Source organism: Rousettus aegyptiacus, unplaced genomic scaffold (genome assembly GCF_014176215.1).
Source record: "Rousettus aegyptiacus isolate mRouAeg1 unplaced genomic scaffold, mRouAeg1.p scaffold_m13_p_4, whole genome shotgun sequence".
NCBI lineage: Eukaryota > Metazoa > Chordata > Mammalia > Chiroptera > Pteropodidae > Rousettus > Rousettus aegyptiacus.
Window position 1 is genome coordinate 144,653,076 of NW_023416307.1, and position 19,167 is coordinate 144,672,242.

General features: G+C 43.3%; 1 protein-coding gene across 1 annotated transcript in view; it reads left to right on the forward strand.

The window, feature by feature from the left end:
• CMTM8 (CKLF like MARVEL transmembrane domain containing 8) overlaps window positions 1-17,697 on the forward strand; it is a 72,537-nt gene extending 54,840 nt beyond the window's left edge. Inside the window, exons 2-4 of the mRNA XM_016140763.2 lie at window positions 11,120-11,293; window positions 14,305-14,421; window positions 16,146-17,697. Of these exons, the coding sequence (XP_015996249.1) occupies window positions 11,120-11,293; window positions 14,305-14,421; window positions 16,146-16,229 (375 nt within the window). The 3' untranslated portion in view covers window positions 16,230-17,697. The remainder of the gene's footprint in view (window positions 1-11,119; window positions 11,294-14,304; window positions 14,422-16,145) is intronic.
• The last annotated feature ends 1,470 nt before the right edge of the window (window positions 17,698-19,167 follow it).

Genomic DNA, 19,167 nt, shown 5'->3' on the forward strand with positions numbered 1-19,167 from the left:
TTTGAAAACCAGTCCAGTATGCAGATTTCCATTCCATTGCCTACTGGGAATACTGGAGTCCTGCGGTATTGTCTCAGCACAGGTCTAGTTGATGGTCGAATGTGAGGCTGAAATCCTAGGCAAGAGCGAGGTTAAGTCACAAATTCTTAGCATCACCTAGGCCTCAAGCTTTGCTCTGCTCTGGAGCACCCTTGGGTCTCCAACAGTGGCACTTGGGAGATGGGTTAGTGAGGGCCAGAGGGAGTCACCTACCTCATGGCATGTGTGAAAGTGAGAGGAAGACCAAGTGGTTCGAAATCTCCCAGGGGATTCAGATATGCTCCTCATTGGTGCTGGCCCCCACCCCTGTGTGAGAGCGGCTTTTCTAAGCCAATTCTCCCCATTTCCCAGATTGGGAGGGGTCCCAAACAGGCAAAGTTCCTTATTGGAACTGTGGTCACGTGTTTGCTCAGTCGATACCACAATCCCTCCTATAGAGTGTTAAACACACTTCAGTAAAAAATTTGCACGGGCACATTGAGGAGCCCCTGAAGTCTTGGATTAAATTGGCCCTTCCACGTCTTTGTGTTAATTAATCCTTATCTTAGCCGACTACATTTCTCATCAGATCCGTTTCCAGGCAACCCCTGGTTCTCATGGGTGAGTACCAGACCGTGTTTATTCTTCCACATCCTGCCACCTCTGTGAAATGTGCTTTAAGTGTAGGAACTCATCCAGGCAGATGGTAAACTCTGCTCTCTCTCCATTGAACAGGGGAATGTAGTGCCTTAATCTTTCATAAGCAGTGTTTGGCCACCCTCTAGTGGATAAAAAATGAAGAAGGCCACCCTGCGTGCTGAACAGAACAGCTACTGATCCGGGAGGGACCTGGGGATGATTGGCTTGAAGATTCCTCCCTGACTCGAGAAAGAAAATGCTCAGCAGGTGTAGGGAGCAGTCAGCTTCAGGATGCTGTAGTCCCTTGATGGTGCGGGGAAGAGGTACACACTCCTGTCCTATCATCTTCTCTGGCTCAATGTATTACTTATCTGGTTTATCTGAAACAATGCAAGAAACAAAAATATAAGCTAACACATGCATGTATGTGTATTTCCTGGTGCAAAGAGCACGTGTGATGATCGGCAGGATTGGGTAAATTTTTTCTGTAAAGGACAGTATATATTTTAGGCTTTATGGCTAAAGGCCATGTACTCTGCCATTGTAGCATGAAAGCAGCTATAGATAATACGTAAGTGAATGGGCCGTGCAAAACAGACAGTGGGCTGCGTGTGGCCATGGGCCATAGCTGTCAACCCCCACGCTGAAGAAGAACAAACTGAATTGTGTTTGCCTCTCACACTAGATGGCAAATTCCTCAGGAACAGGGATTCGACCTTGCTCACCTTTGGACCCTGAGCACCCGGCATCGTGTCTGGTATGTGGCAGGTGCTCAGAGCATGTTTGCTGACCTGAGATGGCTCTTATGTCATCCTCAGTGCTATGTCAGCTTTCTTCCAGGATTTTTTGGAACTCATTGTGTTAAGAGCAGAACTCTCTCTGAATTGTGTGTTTAAACCATCAGAGCAAATAAGATTAGTTGCCATCCCTGTTTTGTTCAGTCGTCTCTATGAGCCAAGGTGTCACATGAGAGACCAAGAGATAAAAAGGCCTTGTAGTGATCAGCCCCATGCCACCCCGAGGATGGCACTCCCCGGTGGCCCGGTATCAGTGGGCAGCTGCTGGGCATCTTGTTTTGCAGAAACGAGGCTAGGTTTGCATCGAGGCATCTGCTAGTGTTATGAGAACATGCTTCTGCCGAGACTTGCACTTGGGAGGAGGCTGGCTGGTGGCATGCTCGGTAATGCTGCATCCCCACCACAGCGTGAAAAGAGCAGAAGCCAGCTTCTCCTTCTCCGACACCAGCCTCCTCAGCACTGCACGGGGCCGTTCCTCCCAGGCAGGTTTGTGATCTGCCAAACCGCTCTGTCTCTGCCGTTACTAATCCCAGTAGAAACTGTCATTTATAGAGCATATTGTCTCATCATGTGGATTTTAGAAAATACATGTCGCCGTACTGAAGAAACCGAGGAACAGAAAAGTTAAATAATTTGGGGCCATGATATAATGTTGTGTAGCATAGTAGCTAAAAGCTTGGACTGAGTTATTTAATGTACTGTGCCTCAGTTTCCCTGTAAAATGGTCATGATAAAAATTATTTCAGAGGGCAGCTATGGGATTAAAAGAGGTAAGGCATGTGAAACGCTACTTATTCTGTAATAGATATTATGGTATTACTGTTACCTGGGGCTTGAACACGTAGTCAGTGCTTGATAAATATTGGTTAAAAATTAAAGTTGCAGTCGCACAGCTGGAAAGAATTCAGAGCCTTGGTCTTTCTAACAGACCAGGTAGCCTTTGTATTGTACATTGAATCATTTAATTGTGGGAAACTCAGGTCAGCAGATCTCAGGTCTTAGCATTCCCTTCACCATGCATATTTTGCCGGGCTAACTCCCAGTCACCCGTTTATTGATGTACCTTCTCCAGGGGCAAAGACCATCTCTGCTTCCCCCTAGTGTTGCACTGTCAGTGAGAACTCAATGGTATTTTTGAATGAATGAATGAATGAATGTTGCTCCACGTGTGTAATATTAAACATATTTCAAAACGGGAGGAGCAGCCAGGCATGATAAAATTGTTTGGTTCCCTCATTACAGGGCACAAAAGAGTAAATCTACAATACCTGTTCCCTAATGCCACTTCATTGCTAGGAATTAAAATGGTAAGTGATTTAAAGCCCCATGAGGTAATTCATAGCTGTGCTGAGCTCACATTTGGAACAACACAGCCGGTCTGGGCAAAGCCAGCTGGGAACAGCTGGTACAGTGCTCCGAGGGTAGCCTGGTTAATCATCAAAAGACACCTGTCTATTTCAAGGTCGGCATACAGGTGCAGTTATGCTCTTGCCAGTTGAGGTTAAAGTCAGAAATAAATCAGCCAGCCTCTGTGCTATAGCAGTATAGTATTTCCGCCAACAGTGCCTAGAAAAACCCCTGGCTCATCCTAATAGCTCAGTAGACGCTTGACTAAATGAGACCCCTTCACACCCCCATCGGGTAATTCCTCTGAACAGCGGGATAGTTGTCACAAAGCTCATAGACTTGACAAAGCTACACGGACTTGACTTCACAAACAAACATATTGTCTTTCGGTACGATTTTTAAAAATCCAAGACATCCGTTTACTTTGTAGGATACTAGAATAAAGATGTTTGTGGGTTCGTATGCACAAAGGGCAGGAGAGGGCTGTTGGAATCAGCTCACTGGGAGCCTCAAGGGGCAACTGTTGATGATTTTCAGTTTTAAAAGTTTCTTCATAGAAAAACTGAGATATCTGGTACCATTCAGAGAAGGGGCAAGCAATCTGGTTCCACAGCACAAGGCAGTAACGGAAATATTTGATGTTTGTGATGACCCTGGGTCATCAAAAGGTTTAGCTGTGTTATGAGCACTATACTTAATTGTAAAAGAGAGATACAGAAAATGCACTTGACTGAGCTCATTACCTTGTTGTTCGGGAAGGAAATCAGAGAAGAAACTTTGTAGTTCACTAAAAAATAGAAATCTTTAGCTTTATAAAGGGTATTCATCGACTATTCATCGACTATCCTAACAGACGTACTAATGTTAGACATCAAAATGAACAATAAACAAGAAGAATAAAATAAGGATGTTCACTATCACTTGTGTTCTGGAAGATGGTTCTGGAGAGTCTAGTTAATGCAGTAATACAAGAAAAGAAACAAGTGCTATAGATATTGGAAAGCATCAAAGCTACCATTATTTCAAGTATCTTAGCCGGGAAATTCTAGGGAATCAACCGAGATCAGTAGGGTGGCCAAATACCTGTAGAACTAAAAGGCTTATAGCAAACGGCAGTTCTCACCCCCATTCTCCCTCTCCAGAGATCTCCCTCCCCAGAGACAGCCACTCGAGACACCTCTGGCTTTGCTCAGTATTCGAAGTTATCAATAATATGTGTGCCGCCACCTTCTGATTCACTTTTACATGCTAACTGGTAACTTACCGTTGCCATCTGTCTTAGCTTGGGCTGCCATAAGATACTGTAGACTGGGTGGCTTAAACCACAGGAATTTATTTCTCACAGTTCTGGAGGCTGGAAGCCCAAGGTCAAGGTGCCAGCAAGGTTGGTGTCTGGCGAGGCCTTTGTCCCTGGGTTGCAGACAGCTGCCTTCTTTCTGTGTGCTGACGTGCATGTTGTGTGTTTGTGGGGAGGGAGGGAGGGAGGGAGGGAAGGAGAGAGAGTGAGAAACTCCAGTCTCTATTCCTGGAACTTATTGATTATTGATTAGATGTTTAACCTCCTGAGCCTGTCCTCTAACTTTCTTACTGCATCTCTCCTGTTTTTTCATCTTTTTGTCTTTTAGCTGTCTTTTCTAGAAGGTTTTCTCAATTTAATCATGTAACATTTCTATCGAGTTTTTAATTTCAAAAGCTAATTTTGCTTCGGAAGGATTATTTTTGTCCTCGTAACCTCCTTTTTGTGTTTGTTTCCCAATTGTAATATCTTTTCTCCCCGAGGATACCTATTTTTTTTGACATGGTTTTTTTGTTGTTGTCGTTTTTCCTCCCTCTTCAAAGTTACTTTCTTCCAGTTTGTGTTTTGGTATCAGCTTTCTGCCCTGTCATACAGGCTTTGGTTTCATCATAGATCTGGTAACCCTGGTTGTCTACATACTTTTTTTAAGAGTACAAAGCTGTTCAGAGGCTCTGAGCACACAGGTGTGGCTTATCAACTTTAAATTTCATCGTAGATTGACTGGGCTGAGCTGTGTGTCTGGGAAGCCCCCGGGTCTTATCTGTGGGTCTTTGTTTTTGTGCCAGTGAAGGCTTGGCTGCCAGTATTTTAAGACCCAGTAGAGGGGAAAGGTTAGGGGTCGGAAGGGTGGGGACGTCTTCCTCCTGAATTGTCATTTAAGCCTCTCATTTTCAGTGTGACACTCAAACTTTCGACTGTGTCCCTCAATCCAGAGACCCTGCATTTTGTTTTATCTTCTTTAGAGTGGCTCTCAACTGAAGGTGATGTTGCCTTCCAGGAAACACTTGGCAATTTCTGGAGACAGTTTTGATTGTCATTAAGAGGGGGACCGGGAGGCTTGCTGCTGGCTGGCCTCTAGTAGGTAGAGGCCAGGGATGCTGCTAAGCATCCAGCAATGCACAACACAACCAAGAATTATTGGCCCCAATGTTAATGGGACCGGGGGGCTGAAGAATCTTGACATAGAGAATACACTTTCAGACTAAGGACAGAGGTGGGGAGTCACCCAGCAGCATGGAATAGGGCAGAAGGTAAGGATATAGCTACTTTCAAACAGCTTTCAAAAAATCCTACTTATTCAAGACATCCCATCTACCCCATGATTCACTCTAAGCCCCAGAGGTACCCGGATCTTTTCAGACGTTGCAGTGAGCTTCGTGTGGTTCTTTACTTTCCCTGTCAACCAGCTAAGTTAGAATTTAGCTTTCTCACAGTGACTAAGTCCGTTATCCTTCATCCACGCGTCCAAAAAATGTGTCATCTTTGTCTCCTTTTCTATTATCCCATGCTCATGATACTTTTAGAAGGGTTTTTGGGAAGGAGCAAATTAGATTCATGTGTTCGGTTTCACATCTTTACCCAGAAGCCTAAAAATACGTGCTGAAGCTGCAGTCGTGGGCCCTGGCACAGCAGTCAGCACAGACAAGGATAACAGAGGAAAGACTCCAGAAACCAGTCCAGTCTATGGGATGTCGCCAATAGTTGATAATGGAAAAAAATAAAATTAGCCTTTTCTCACTGCATACATAGAAATCAACTCAGGTTAGAGTGAAGATCTAACCATACATACAAAACTATAAAGAAAAAATAGAATATTTTTCCAATCTTGTGTTGAGGAAGACCTTTCTAAGCAGATCAGAATAGAAGAAGGTGCCATCGATTAACTATGGAAAAACTTTAAACTTCCACATCACAAAAGACCCTATGAAGTTAGAAAACAAAGTTGGATGGGGAAAATGTTGCCATACATGTACTTAGTTACTATCCCTCTCATGTGAAGATTTCTATAAATCGGGAAGAAAGCGATTTTTTAAAAACTTGTCAGTAAATAAGGAAAAGAACTGGGCGTAGCTAATAAGCATTTAAAAAGATGCTCTACCATCCTCCTCGCCTCTCACCAAGGAAATGCAAACTGAAACCAAGAATGCTGTATCAGTGGTTCTTAATGTGTGGCCCCTGGACCAGCAGCATCAGCATCACCTGGGAACTTGTTAGAAATGCAGATTCTCAGATCTCATCCTAGACCTACTGAATCATAAACTCTGGGGGGTGGGGCCCACCCATCTGTGGGTTAACAAACCCTTTTGGGTGGTTCTGATACTCACTCCTGATTGAGAACCGTTGCAGCATAGCCAGGAGAATGAATGAACACTCAGTGTCGTGGATGAATCTCACAGTATTGCGTGAGACCAAACATAAAAGTACATACTCTAAGATCCCATTTGTACAAAGTTCAAAAACCAGCACCAGTAATCTAGCATGATAGATGGCAGGGGAGTCGTCACTCCTCTGGGAGAGAAGGAGTAACAAGAAGCGGGGATGGAGCTTCCCGAAGGTGCCGGTCATGCTCGGTTTCTCGACGTGGCTGCGGGTTACCTGGGTTTGTTCATCGCAAGAAAATTCATCAAACTGTTTGCTGAGGATTTGTACACTTTTCTCTATGCTGTATGTCAATAAAGCAGTGAAAGGCGAAACATTTTTTTAATTGGGGTTTTAATCATGTAACTCATGGGAATTTACTGAGGGTGGAAGGGAAGAGCATGGTTACACCAATGACAGGATAAACTAAGAGAAGGTTTTGGACGAGTACTTTGGCAGCACCTCTAAAGCTAAAAGTATCCTAGCAATTTCACTTGTAGGAATCTATCCTGGATTTCAGGTATGCAGAGGTATATCATAGAAGAGTGTTCCCTAGGAATTTTTGTACAAACATAAAGGAGACAACTTAAATTTCTCTCGGTAGGGAACTGGGAACAAGAATTATGGAAACTTGAACAACTGTTAAAGTCGGCGTAGGTCTGTGCATCGTAGCATGGAAACAGGTCCTTCATGGTGCTGCTGAGTGAAAGAAACAAGTTATGGGCACCAAGTACAGAGTGGTCCATATTTTTAAAAGAGAAAAGAAGGATGTACAGGTGGTACTTATAACTGGAAGAGAAAGGAGTTAAGAAGGGCGGATAGGAAATTTTTATGTTGTTTTCTCTTGAGAATTTACAGCTGGTAAATGGGTGTTTCATGTCTTTGCTTAATTTATATATATTATATACCTCTGTGTTTATTTTTACCTGTATTATCACTTTTGAAATTTTATTAAGTCTTAGGTTTACTGTTCAAAAGGAGTCTTAGCCTAAGAAAATGCTTATCAATGGAAAAACAGTATTTTTGTTGTCTAAGCAAATAAAGATCTAGACTTTGTCTTAAAGACGCACACATACATATACACACACAGTAGGAGATGAGTAATATCTTCCTAGAGTGATTTTCATCAATATTGGTTACAGTGAGAGACAAAAGCTTTGTTCCTAGCTATTGTTCAGTTACATAGGAAATTCGCTTGGGTAGAACAATTCTTTTTTTAACGGAGACATCCTCTTTACTGTATTAGCTGGTGAGTTCATGGGTCATGTACTCCTGATCTTTGAGAAATGGCTCAGCTAATGATATTGTCCTTGTGTGTAACAGATGACCACTGCTAGCACATTAGACAAAGCATCTCTAGACAGTGGACTCCACTTGCTTTAATAATGAAAAACGGTTTCACATTCGGAGCCAAGAGCTTTTAGCTGAGCCTGTTTAGCTGGACACGAGCGTGTGCTGGAAACTCTTAAACCCTTGCACTCCCCTGGAGGGTCACTCGAACCCCATTTGCAGTGCCTCTTTGTGAATGGTTATGTTTCCTGTGTGAATCATCAGCAAAGGGCCGTGCTGACCCTTTCGGTTTTAATCAAGAAGCCCGCGATGTTGTTTTCAGACCCTGCCATGTCGGGTTACATCCATGACCCGTCTTACTGATCCAATGGCATGTTAAATAGACGTGTATAGATTACCTGCCAGTTACGGTGAACTCAGGTCCCAGAACCCCATTAGCATGAGGCTCAGCATTTTCTGGAGTTCTGCCCATTTTGTGTATCTTCACTTTCAATAAATTATGTTGTTACAGATGTAAGCACAAGACTGCATCTCCATTAAGCATTTCTTTGGAGTTCATGTGCAATGTCTAGCAGGTGAAAGAACATCAATTTTCACCTCTAAAGTAGAGAAACAGCAACATTCAGACTTTGTTCCCTGCTCCCCAGCACAGGCCTCTAAACTGACAGAGATGTGGGCTTCTCCCAGCGAGCAGTTTAAAATGTCCCTTGGAAACCTGTGCAAGGGCTGAGTGATCTTCAGTGTCTTCTTCTTAAAGAGGAGCCTGACCGCTCCTCCCTGCAGTGTCCACTTCCAGTTCCTCTCTGGAGGTCCCCGGCTGCCCCAGACTGAGTCGGTTGAAAACCAAACTCGTTGAAAACCAAACTCGTGACCTGTCGATCAGATCAGCCCCTTAAAGCTGTTTCTCTTTCATTGTTCCTGTTGAGAAAAGGACATGCTAATCCACTTTGTAAATCTTTTTAGAGGCCTGGGGTCATTCCGCTTTTTCCTAATCTAATCTATTAAATCTATTAAAGTCCTGTCTGTTTCTGAAAGTTATCTTGAATTCAGTCCTTCCTCAACATTCACTGCTACTATATTGGTCTTGGATACAGTTGTCCCTTAGTGTCTTTGGGAGGTTGGTTCTAGGATGCCCACAGGTACCAAAATCTGCAGATGCTCAAGTCCTTTATATAAAATGGCATAGTGTTTACATATAACCCATGCACATCCTCTCATATACTTTAAATCATCTCTAGATTACTTATAATATCTAATACAATATAAATGATGTGTAAACAGTTGTTAGGCTGTATTGTTTAAAGAATAATGACAAGGGAAAATTGTGTACATGTCCAGTACAGACTCAATCATCACAGTACACACAGTACACATCAGCAACAATGGAACTTTTTTTCAATTCCATCTTATTATTATTTTCAGGTATACACTACCTTAGTTAGACATTTATATGGTTTATAAAACAATCCCCCTAATTGCTCTTTTTCTCCTCTGGCTCTCCGCCTAGCCGTTACGTTAGTACTAACTGCATTCCGTCTGCCATGCTCCCCATCCCCATGAATGTCTATCAACTACCAATTTGTACTTCTTTAACCCTTCACCCCTTTCTCCCTTTTTTTTTTTTTTTTTTCTGATGCACCATTGGTTGAATCCCCAGATTTGGAACTATGGCTACAGAGAGCCAACTGTATAACGTCTTCTCCCACCTGTATTGTTGCAGCAGGCTCTGAACGGGTCCCCTCACACCTACCCTCCCCCTCCACGCTTCCATTCTCACCGTGTAGCCAGAGTGATCTTATGAAAACGTAACCTGGTCTTATCATCGCCTTGCTCAAAACCTTCCCACCGTCCTCAGGACAAAACACAAAATCCTTGGGCATCCTGGGCCCTCCCCAGCCTCTCCCACATTTTGCACCAATGTCCTATGTACTACACTTTCTTACAGGTTCTGGAAGGCAGAAATCCTTTCCCCTTCCAGACCTTTGCCCGCGCCATGCTCTGACTAGAATGTCACCTTCCCGCCTGCCTCGCTAGCTCTTACTCCATCTGCGGGCTGTCCTTCACGTGGCTTTCCCTGACACTTCCCATGCTGCCAACAAGGTTCTGTCTCCCTGTAATAGACCCTTATCACAGCCTTTATTTTCCTCGATAGCATTTTTCCATAATTGAAATTATTCAGCGATGTCCCCCCAACGGACTTTTAAGTTGCATACGAGCAAGGTCTGTTCCATTCGTGCCCCACTCTGCCCTCAGGACCTGATAGCAAGAAGGTGACATATTTTAGGTGCTCTCAATTGCTAAATAAATGAGTGAAAGCTACCATTCTAGCTTTGCAGTTCAAATTACTTTAGTACTTTGTTTTATACGTCATGCAGAAAGCTAAAACGGAAATGAAATTACTTGTCCTGAATCACACAGCAGGCCAGAATTTGCAGCCAGACCCACCCTGGACTCCCAATGCTGTCTCCTGGAGCTATAGTGTAGATATGAACTTTTTCATGGCTTAGGAACAGTCTTCCTGGTCCTGGAAAGGTGCTGGGATGTGAGATGCATGCCTTGCTCTGGCTTTCTTCTGTTTAGGACTAAGCACGTGTATGATTTAGATCAGGTTTTTTCCCTTGATGAAGTCCTCCTTTAGTCAGTGGTGACACTGATTTGGCTTTGGGTTCGGTCTTGCTCATCGGCAGTGGTGAAGAGTTGATAGCTGTTGCTGGATAAATGTGTAGCTCATGTTAAAATGCTAAGTGCCATGTCTGGACTGGGCCCTTGCTCATCCTCCCTTCTGAGAGCTTTCTCAGGCCCCATGTTCATCTGTCACCTGCGAGGAAGGCAGCTGTAGCAGGTGGGGAGTCCTCAGAGATTCATCCCTCCAGAGCAGATCAGTCCAGGGACCACCTTGAGTTGATCTTCCGTCTTGTTCGCTTGACAGGTATCAGCCTATGAGCAAATTCCAGTTACAGATGTGTGTTGCTTTGCCCCTCATGATGTTTTAAAACTCTTGTTAGTGCTAACATTTAACAATCAAAATTATCACGTAGAGACTTGAGTTTCTTTGTTCTCCTGGGTGGAGGGTGGGGAAGCAAAATAGCCCACAGCAATTGGCTGGAACTGAGTAGAGACTGCCTCTTAAAACAAGGCATAGTTTTTCCTGTTTGCCATGGTCTCTGCCCAGCCTACTTTATTCATTTATTTTACCTTCCTGGCATTTTTCGGCACGTGAGTTTGCAGCCCCTATTATATTTGTAAGTCATGTATATGTGTATATATGAATGATAGCTGTAATTGACACTCAATAATGATTTTTTTCTCTGTTCTCACTTCTTTTTATTTTCTCCTTTCTCCTTTTTTTCCCCCACTATCTATCATTTTACAGGTTCTGGGACTGCTGGTATGGACACTTATCGCTGGAACTGAGTACTTCCTTGTCCCTGCATTTGGCTGGGTCATGTTCGTAGCTGTATTTTACTGGGTCCTCACCGTCTTCTTCCTCATCATCTACATAACAATGACCTACACCAGGATTCCCCAGGTGCCGTGGACTACAGTGGTAAGGAAGCCAGGGGTGTTCTTATTGTCCATTGTCCACTAGGTAGGATGGAATTTAGTCCTCCTGTGGCCAATTTTACTATAAGCAGTCAGGAGGACCCTTTAACACTTTACTTAAAAACCTCCTCTGCTAAATAGCCGATTTCATAGCTTGCAAGTTCTACCTGCCACAGAACACTAGAACACAGTTTGGCCAAGGTCTTCCCCACTTCATAAGGAAGATCATCCTTCCTCTAGTTTTCAGTTATATATTCCTGAGACCTCCAGCACAATGGCCTTTAACATCCATATTTTTACCATATTTTTTCTGTTCATGATTATTTATGCATTTTCTAAGAAGATGGAACTTCTCTCCAGCTCACCGGGATCCCTGTTAACATCCATATTTCTAGCACGTACCTCTACTCATTATCCAGTCCCAAAGCCATTCCATATTTTTCAGTATTTATTACAGTAGCACTCCACCCCTGGTTCCAAAATTTGTCTAGCCCGCTCTTGGTGCCAAATTCTGTGTTAGAGTTGTCTAGAGAAGCACAAGCAATAAGGTGTGTGTGCGTGTGTGTGTGTGTGTGTGTGTGTGTGTGTGTGTGATTTATTATAAGGAATTGGGTCATGTGCTTATGGAGGCTGAGAAGTCCCAGGATCTGCATCAGCAAGCTGCAGACCCAGGAGAGCCAGTGGTGTAGTTCCAATGTGAGTCAAAAGGCCTGAGAACCTGGAGAGTTGATCGCATAAGTAAATTTTAGGCCAAAGGCTGGAAGGGTCAAGAGGCAAGAAGACTCTGTTTCCTTTCAAGTTCAAAGGCAGAAAAGAAAATTGATGTCCCAGCTCAAAGCAGTCAGGCAGGAGCAGTTCCCTCTGACTCCTGGGAGGCTCCACCTTTTTGTTCTATTCAGCCTTCAACTGATTGGGTGAGACAAGCCATCAAGGCCCCCAGTGGGGTGGCATATGCTCGGCCGCCTACCTGCCTCTCTACCACCCTCTTCCCCACTTCTCTCCAGGAGAAATAGGAGTTTCTTATTTCCTTAAAAAAACAATAAGGGGCAGGGCCATCTACTCAGAGTTCACAGGTCACATAGTCAGGGAGTCTCCCCATTTTCTCTCCGGCGCCTCCGTTCACACGGCTGCGTGGGCCAGGACCTGTGTGAGAGCATGCCGGCCACGTTAGGTTCTCTGAATGTTCTCTCATTCATCTGGATCCCTCGTAGGGGGAACTGGACATGCCTCAGTGCCCCCATACTCACATTCAAAGATGTTCATTACGGTAGCATTTCTAATCCTAAGAAACGCTAGGAATCTCAAAATGTCTGTCAGTTGGGGAAAAGTCAAACTGTGAGGTGTTAGCTCTGTGAGAAGAAATGAGGTCAGTCTCTTTGGACTGACAAAAGATCCCCTTGGTATCTTTCTAAGTGTAGGGGCAGGGGAGGGAGAAGGGGGAGTTGCATAACTATATGGCTTCATTTGTATAAGAATTGTTTGCCTTTTCCGCAGAGGAAGAGGTTGATGTGGAAAGGAAGACACTGAGTTTTTACTCCAGATTGTTACGTTTGGATTGGATGTTGTTTAGTTAGCTATGAATGTGCATTACCTTTTTTTTTTTTTAAAGAAGCATTTTAATGCTTCAAAAGTAATACATTGCTAGTTTACTAAAGAGAAATAAGTTTAACCCCTACCTGGAAAAGGATACAAAACAAAAACAAAAGTCTTCCATTCCTCAGAGGTAACTACGTTAAACTGTTCCTGCATTTTAAAAAGGCAACAAGTCCTTTCCTTGGCAAAGTAGCAAAGGTGCAAAACTATAGAGGTAATGTGCAATTAAAAAAAAAAAAGTAAAGTTGTTAAAACACACAGCTGTGTTTCTAGACAAAAAAGAAACCTACAACCAACAAGAATACTGAGTCATCAAAAGAAACCAGAGCTTTCTGAGGACACATTTCTAAAGGCAGATGAGCATCGTGGGTGGCCTGAACCCTGAGACTGACCCTTCCCTTACAGGTGAATCGCCCAAACCCAGGAACAATGTGAGGAAAGTGTAGAGATAGCAACAGAGATACACAACCCACCTCAGAATGTGGGAGCTTGAATCTGGAAAATTCTGTGTGCCTTTTTTCCTCTGAGAAGGAAGAGATATTGCCACCTCCCTTTTCCTCTACCCATCCCCGGGTCTCTGAATTACTGAGGGATAGATGTTGGCCCTTAGGGGACCTACTTCCAACAGTCACCCCTCTTCCTACCTGTGTGAAGCATTGATTTTTAACCCCCACCCAACTCCCACCCCTCTCCCTTATTCAGACAGGACTAAGCTTTGCACATTTCAGAGTATGGTTTCCTAGAGTTTAAATAAAACTGAAAACCCAATACCTGCTTAGATTTACATACCTCTCTTCTCTAAGAATAGGAAAAAATTAAGGGGAAGCCAAGAGTAAGATTAGTTCTCAAAGGGCTCTATTAATATGTATAATCTCCTTTTCATTTTTAAGGATTTGCAGCAGGCTGAGGAGCTCACTTAAATGTCCTTCTGTGCCTAGGGTGAGGGGTCAGAAAATCAGCTGGGCCCGCTTTGGGAAAAGCTGTCTCCCGACTCGGTGCCCGCGGCAGGCCTGAAGGGCCGCCCTTGCCGCTGGGGAGCAGGGGCCGGGCCGATCTCACTGCTGGCCCCTTTCGTAGCCTTCCTTCCTCAGCCAGAATGTCGCCATGGCTGAAATCAGGATGAAACAAGGATCAAGAGCAAACTGAGGGAAACAAGGAGGCTGAAGGGGCAATGTGCAGCCTCGGTGACCTGGCGGGAAAGGAGGGGGTGTCAGGGTTTGCTGTGTCCGAGCTGGTGTATAACCCTCTCCGCCCCAAACACTGATGAGCTGCCTTCTCACAGCCCTCATCCCATACCCTCCCCCCAACTGTCCAGATGGGCTCCTAACCACACCCAGGGTGCAGTTCCGGTCACTTCTGAGGTTTGGAAGTGCCCAGACCTTCCCACGCGCCCTGAACATGCCGCTCCCTTGTCTCCTCCAGGGTCTGTGCTTTAACGGCAGTGCCTTCGTCTTATACCTCTCAGCTGCCATTGTGGATGCAACTTCCGTCTCCCCAGAGAGGGACGGCCACAACTTCAACAGCTGGGCGGCCTCCTCGGTGAGTGAGCCCTCTCGTCCCCCATGGGCTTCTCCTTCCTCCCTGAGGCCCTCCGGGATCAGAGGGACAAAGTTATCTGCAGGAAAAGGCAGCACCTGTAGGAGTGACACATTGGCAATTAGCTTCTTGGTTTGAAAGCATCATAAATTGGTGGGGCCTGCTGTTGGCTGACGTGGAAAGAGGCTGAAAGGGCTACTTGAGCGAAAGCCAGGTGGCTGGAACAAAGTAAGTATTGGAGAGAGAAAAATATTTGAGGCATTCTAAGAATAATTCTACCGCCTCCAATTTGAGTGGGGAAAGAGTTGCAGAAAATGAGCACACTACAATTACGATTCTATTTTTTTTTTTTTTAGTGGAAATGTTTGTTTATGCATTTGAGAATGCTTAGAAAAATACACACCGACAGAGTTTCCTTCCAGGACTGTGACTGGATGAGGAGTACGGAATGAGTGGCTTCTGTAGCGTTTGCATTTTAAGCCATAAGCATGTATTGTTTTTCTAATTTAAAAAACTACATGATCTTAAAAGTTTCTTTGATATTGGCCTTAAAATGTTCCATCTGCAGAAGTGTTGCAGGGGAGGGGAACGGTTAGACAGGAATGCCAAAATGATAATGCTAAAGCTGATTGATACTCCATGGGTTTTCATTATATCCTTGTATTTCAGAATCTCTATTTAAAGTTAGAGTACGACGAGAGTAAAAATCACAAGCTTTGGCAGCAATGGGCTTAAGTTAACACACAGTAAGAATCAGTGGGAACTGGGCAGTGGCTGCCGCTTCAGAGGGAGCTGCATTTTCTCACTCACCATTCATACCACACACCCTATGTGGGCTCATCACTTCCTCCTGCCCACTCGACTCATTTATGTTAATTGGCCCTGTGGCAACCTGAGGTTAAGTCCCAGTCTAAAATTGCCTATGCAGTAATTCCTCCGTTATCCGTGGTTTTGCTTTCTGTAGTTTCAGTTACTCGTGGTGAACCACGGTCTGAAAATACTAAATGGAAGATTCCAGAAATAAACAATTCATAAGTTTTAAATTGCACACCATTCTGAGTATGGTGATGAAATCTTGCCCCATCTCACTCCGTCCTGCCTAGGGGTAAATCATCCTTTTGTCCAGCACATCTACACTGTGTAGGCTCCCCGGCCATTAGTCAGTAGCCTTCTCAGTTATCAGAGAGAGAGAGAGAGAGCAAGCGAGCACATTCACATAACTTTATTATAGTATATTGTTGTAACTGTTCTATTTTATTATTATTGTGAATCTCTTAACTGTGCCTAATTTATAAATTAAACTTTATCATAGGTATGTATATATAAAAATAAACACAGTATAGATAGGATTCAGTACTTTTCATGGTTTCAGGCATCCACTTGGGGTCTCGGAATGGATCCCCTGCAGATAAGGGGTGGGGGGGCCATGGTACTAAATTAGAAATACACGCGCTGTTCTCAGATGCACACCACCATATTCACACCTAAGCAAGCACTCTGGGGTCATTTGAGCAAAACTACAGGCTTTGCAGATATATTCCAAAAAGAAAAGCAACATAGCCAGAAATTGTTTCAGAAAGAAGGTAATTGAACCCATAAAGCAGTTTTAAATGAGAAAGCCTGGAGTAAAAGGATGCTGTGAATGCACGATTCAATGAAGGTGAAATGATAATTTTTGCTAATTAGAAGGTACCCTAAACCCCCTTTCTGTTATTTGTTTTCTCCAGTTCTTCGCCTTCCTGGTCACCATCTGCTACGCTGGAAACACATATTTCAGTTTTATAGCTTGGAGATCCAGAACAATTCAGTGATTTGCCATTTAGAGAATTAAGGGGGAGGGAGGGAAGAATCTCACTGTAAAAGCAGCTGTAGGTATAATGTATATTTCCAGAGAATTGTATTTAACTAATGTTTTTATATACTTAGTTAAATTTTGCTCACAGTGGTTTGTTAAAATTAAACCGAATACTTATTTGCAAAGCACTATAGTTATAATGAACTCTTAAAGATCTTGTTGATGTCTTCATAGACCTTATTTTCTTAGACAATGTATAAATAGATAAATGCTAATATTAAGAATGTGTCAAGTTTGTAAACCTAACTTTTAAAATGCCAGATTTTTTTTTATTATTATTAAATGTTTCAAAATCCTGGGTAATGGATCTGATTTGAGAAAGGAGACCTATTGCTGAAGCCCCAATGCTGGGTGCTTTGAGAAAATCTTCATCCTCAGAGGGCTGCCTAGGTCCGATATTGGCAGGAGCCACCAGCCCAGGGTGGCATCAGAGACCCATTTTCCCAAGTCTGGGAATCATCAGTGTCGATGATTCTCACGGGCTAACCGGTTGGCCCAGAGAGCATCTAATGAGACCCCGGCCTTGGAGCTTGGTAAGGAGCTTATCCTAAGTGGTGCTGCTGAGTCCAGTTTCTGGTGTGCTAGTGGTATTTTTTATAATACATATTAAAATCAGTGCATAACTGTTAAGAGGATAAGTACTCACATGTCCCTTAAAATCATCTTTCTGACTTTAGCGACATGTGCACCATGCCTTGTGGAAAATACCCAACCAATTTCTCAAATCTCCAATCTCCAGCACTAACATTGTGTTAACATCATTGTTAGATATCAGATGGTGGGAAGAACCGCAGTTAGCAAGGCAGATGTGCACTCAGGGGAAGTGTTTTTTCGGCAGGAGGGTTCTTGCTGCTGCGGCAGTGTATCTCGGGTGATTTTTCAACATGAGCTTGTTTTTGAAAAACAAAAAACCACAGAAACGTTAGTATAGTTGATGACAGTAAAAAGACTTTCAGCCAGGCGCTCTACAGTCACGACCCCTGTGGCCTCCGCTCTTCTGTTTAACAGCAAGCACTGTTTCTCCATTGTTTGTTGCTTGTTAGTCTTTCTGTTTATCTGATTCTAATGCTTTATCCAAGCTCTGTTTACCCCTAAATAGGAGTGTTGGGATTTCTTCAGGGTCTGATAACACCCACCCCAGACAATGAAGAATGTTCTTGGGTTTTGGATCCCAAGAGGTAGTGGTGAGGGGAAATTAAGAATGAGAGGGCGGTGTAGGGTACAGGTGTGTGGGAGTGGGTGGGTGTTGGGGCCACAAGAGGTCACTCTGAGTCCAACATTTAGCAAGCCATGACGGTTGAGCTTTTAGCCACACAGACCTGCAGATGATCAGGGCTGTGATCTTTTTAGAGCTGTATTTCCCAATCGTCACCAAGACAGCCTCTGACTTGTTCATTTTGCAATAAAAACTGAAATACCTAGTCCGAGTTTGTGTGCTCTGCTTCTCTGTCCATCACTCCTTCTCTCACACTCACAGAGGCATGTTCATCTCACATGTACTCTGTGGGGTTTTTTAAAGTACTTTATATTGTAATCAAGGCTCCATAAAAGACAGAAAAACTGTAACCTACAGAGATCTATATCTGGAAACAGTCATAAAGAAAGAAGCTTGCTTTTGTGTCTCTTTCTCTGTCTCTGTCTCGCTCTCGTTCTCGCTGTGTGTGTGTGTGTGTGAGAGAGAGAGAGAGAGAGAGAGAGAGAGAGAGAGAGAGAGAGAGAGAGAGAGAGAGAGCACGTGCATACATGTGCTGCATTAATAGGAAATAACTTCTGGGGTGAAAAGTTCCATAAATCACTTTGAAATATCTTCTACATAGACTACCACTGTAGGTCTAACTTGAATTGGTAGCACCAAACACACCTATTTCAAGAGAATAAAGACTTGTTTGTGTCCACACAAGGGTAATTGCTGTCTTGTCTTTATTTGTGGTTTTTCAGGAGCATGGCCCTTTGTGTTGCCTTGAGAGTTCCCCAGAAAACAAACAAACAAGAATACAGCATTTATTTTTAACTGAAAGGAAATTATTATTTCCTCTTTTAAATACCTTAGAGACTTTGTTCATGAATAATTTTTAAGTGTGGGTTTTTAGACAACAAGGTGTCTGTTGTTCAGATGAACCTAGAAGTTTTGAACTAGGGTTGCATTAATTTTTCTCTTAAGAAAAAAAAAAAACTAAAGCCATGTGCAGCACAGCCAACATAACAAGAAGAATAGGTTTCTGGGGTTAAAAAAAAATATCACAGGGGTAGTATACAGGGTGCTTAAATTCTTGTCTGCCATCTGTGATCACCATTTCCATTTACCTCTCAGCCCTTCCAAAACCAGCACTTCTTAGATGGAGCTGAATAGGTTCTTAATTTGATGTATTTACCCACTCATGGTAAGTCAATGAAATGCTTTAAGCAATTCATCTCTCTCCATTGCTATTTCCAACTCATAGCCCCAAAAGATAAATATTTAGCCACTATTTGAAAACTACAAGAGAAGCCAGAGACAAGTATGTTCAATATCAATTATTTTTGTGTGTTTTTAAATTGCTCCCTTCGTAGGAAAATCCTTTCAGGGCATCAGCACTAAAGATTTTAAAGACATAAAATATCCCTGCGTAGAGCACAATTAAAATCGCCGACTGAAGATGCAGCTCTGGGCAGAAAATCAATGTAAAGTTCATGTTTTTGTTCCCTAGACAATTATTATATTGGTTTAAAAGATGTTTTTTCACAGAAAAAAATTAATCGGGGCATATAAGGCTATGCGCACACACTGAACGGTGCCAGCCTAAGAAGCATTTGTTAACTTGTCCTCATATAAAAGTTCTGGCAATGTTCGCCAAATGTGACTTGTAAGCAGACAGCCGTGAAGGAAGGTGAGATACTTACTTGTTCCAGTGTTG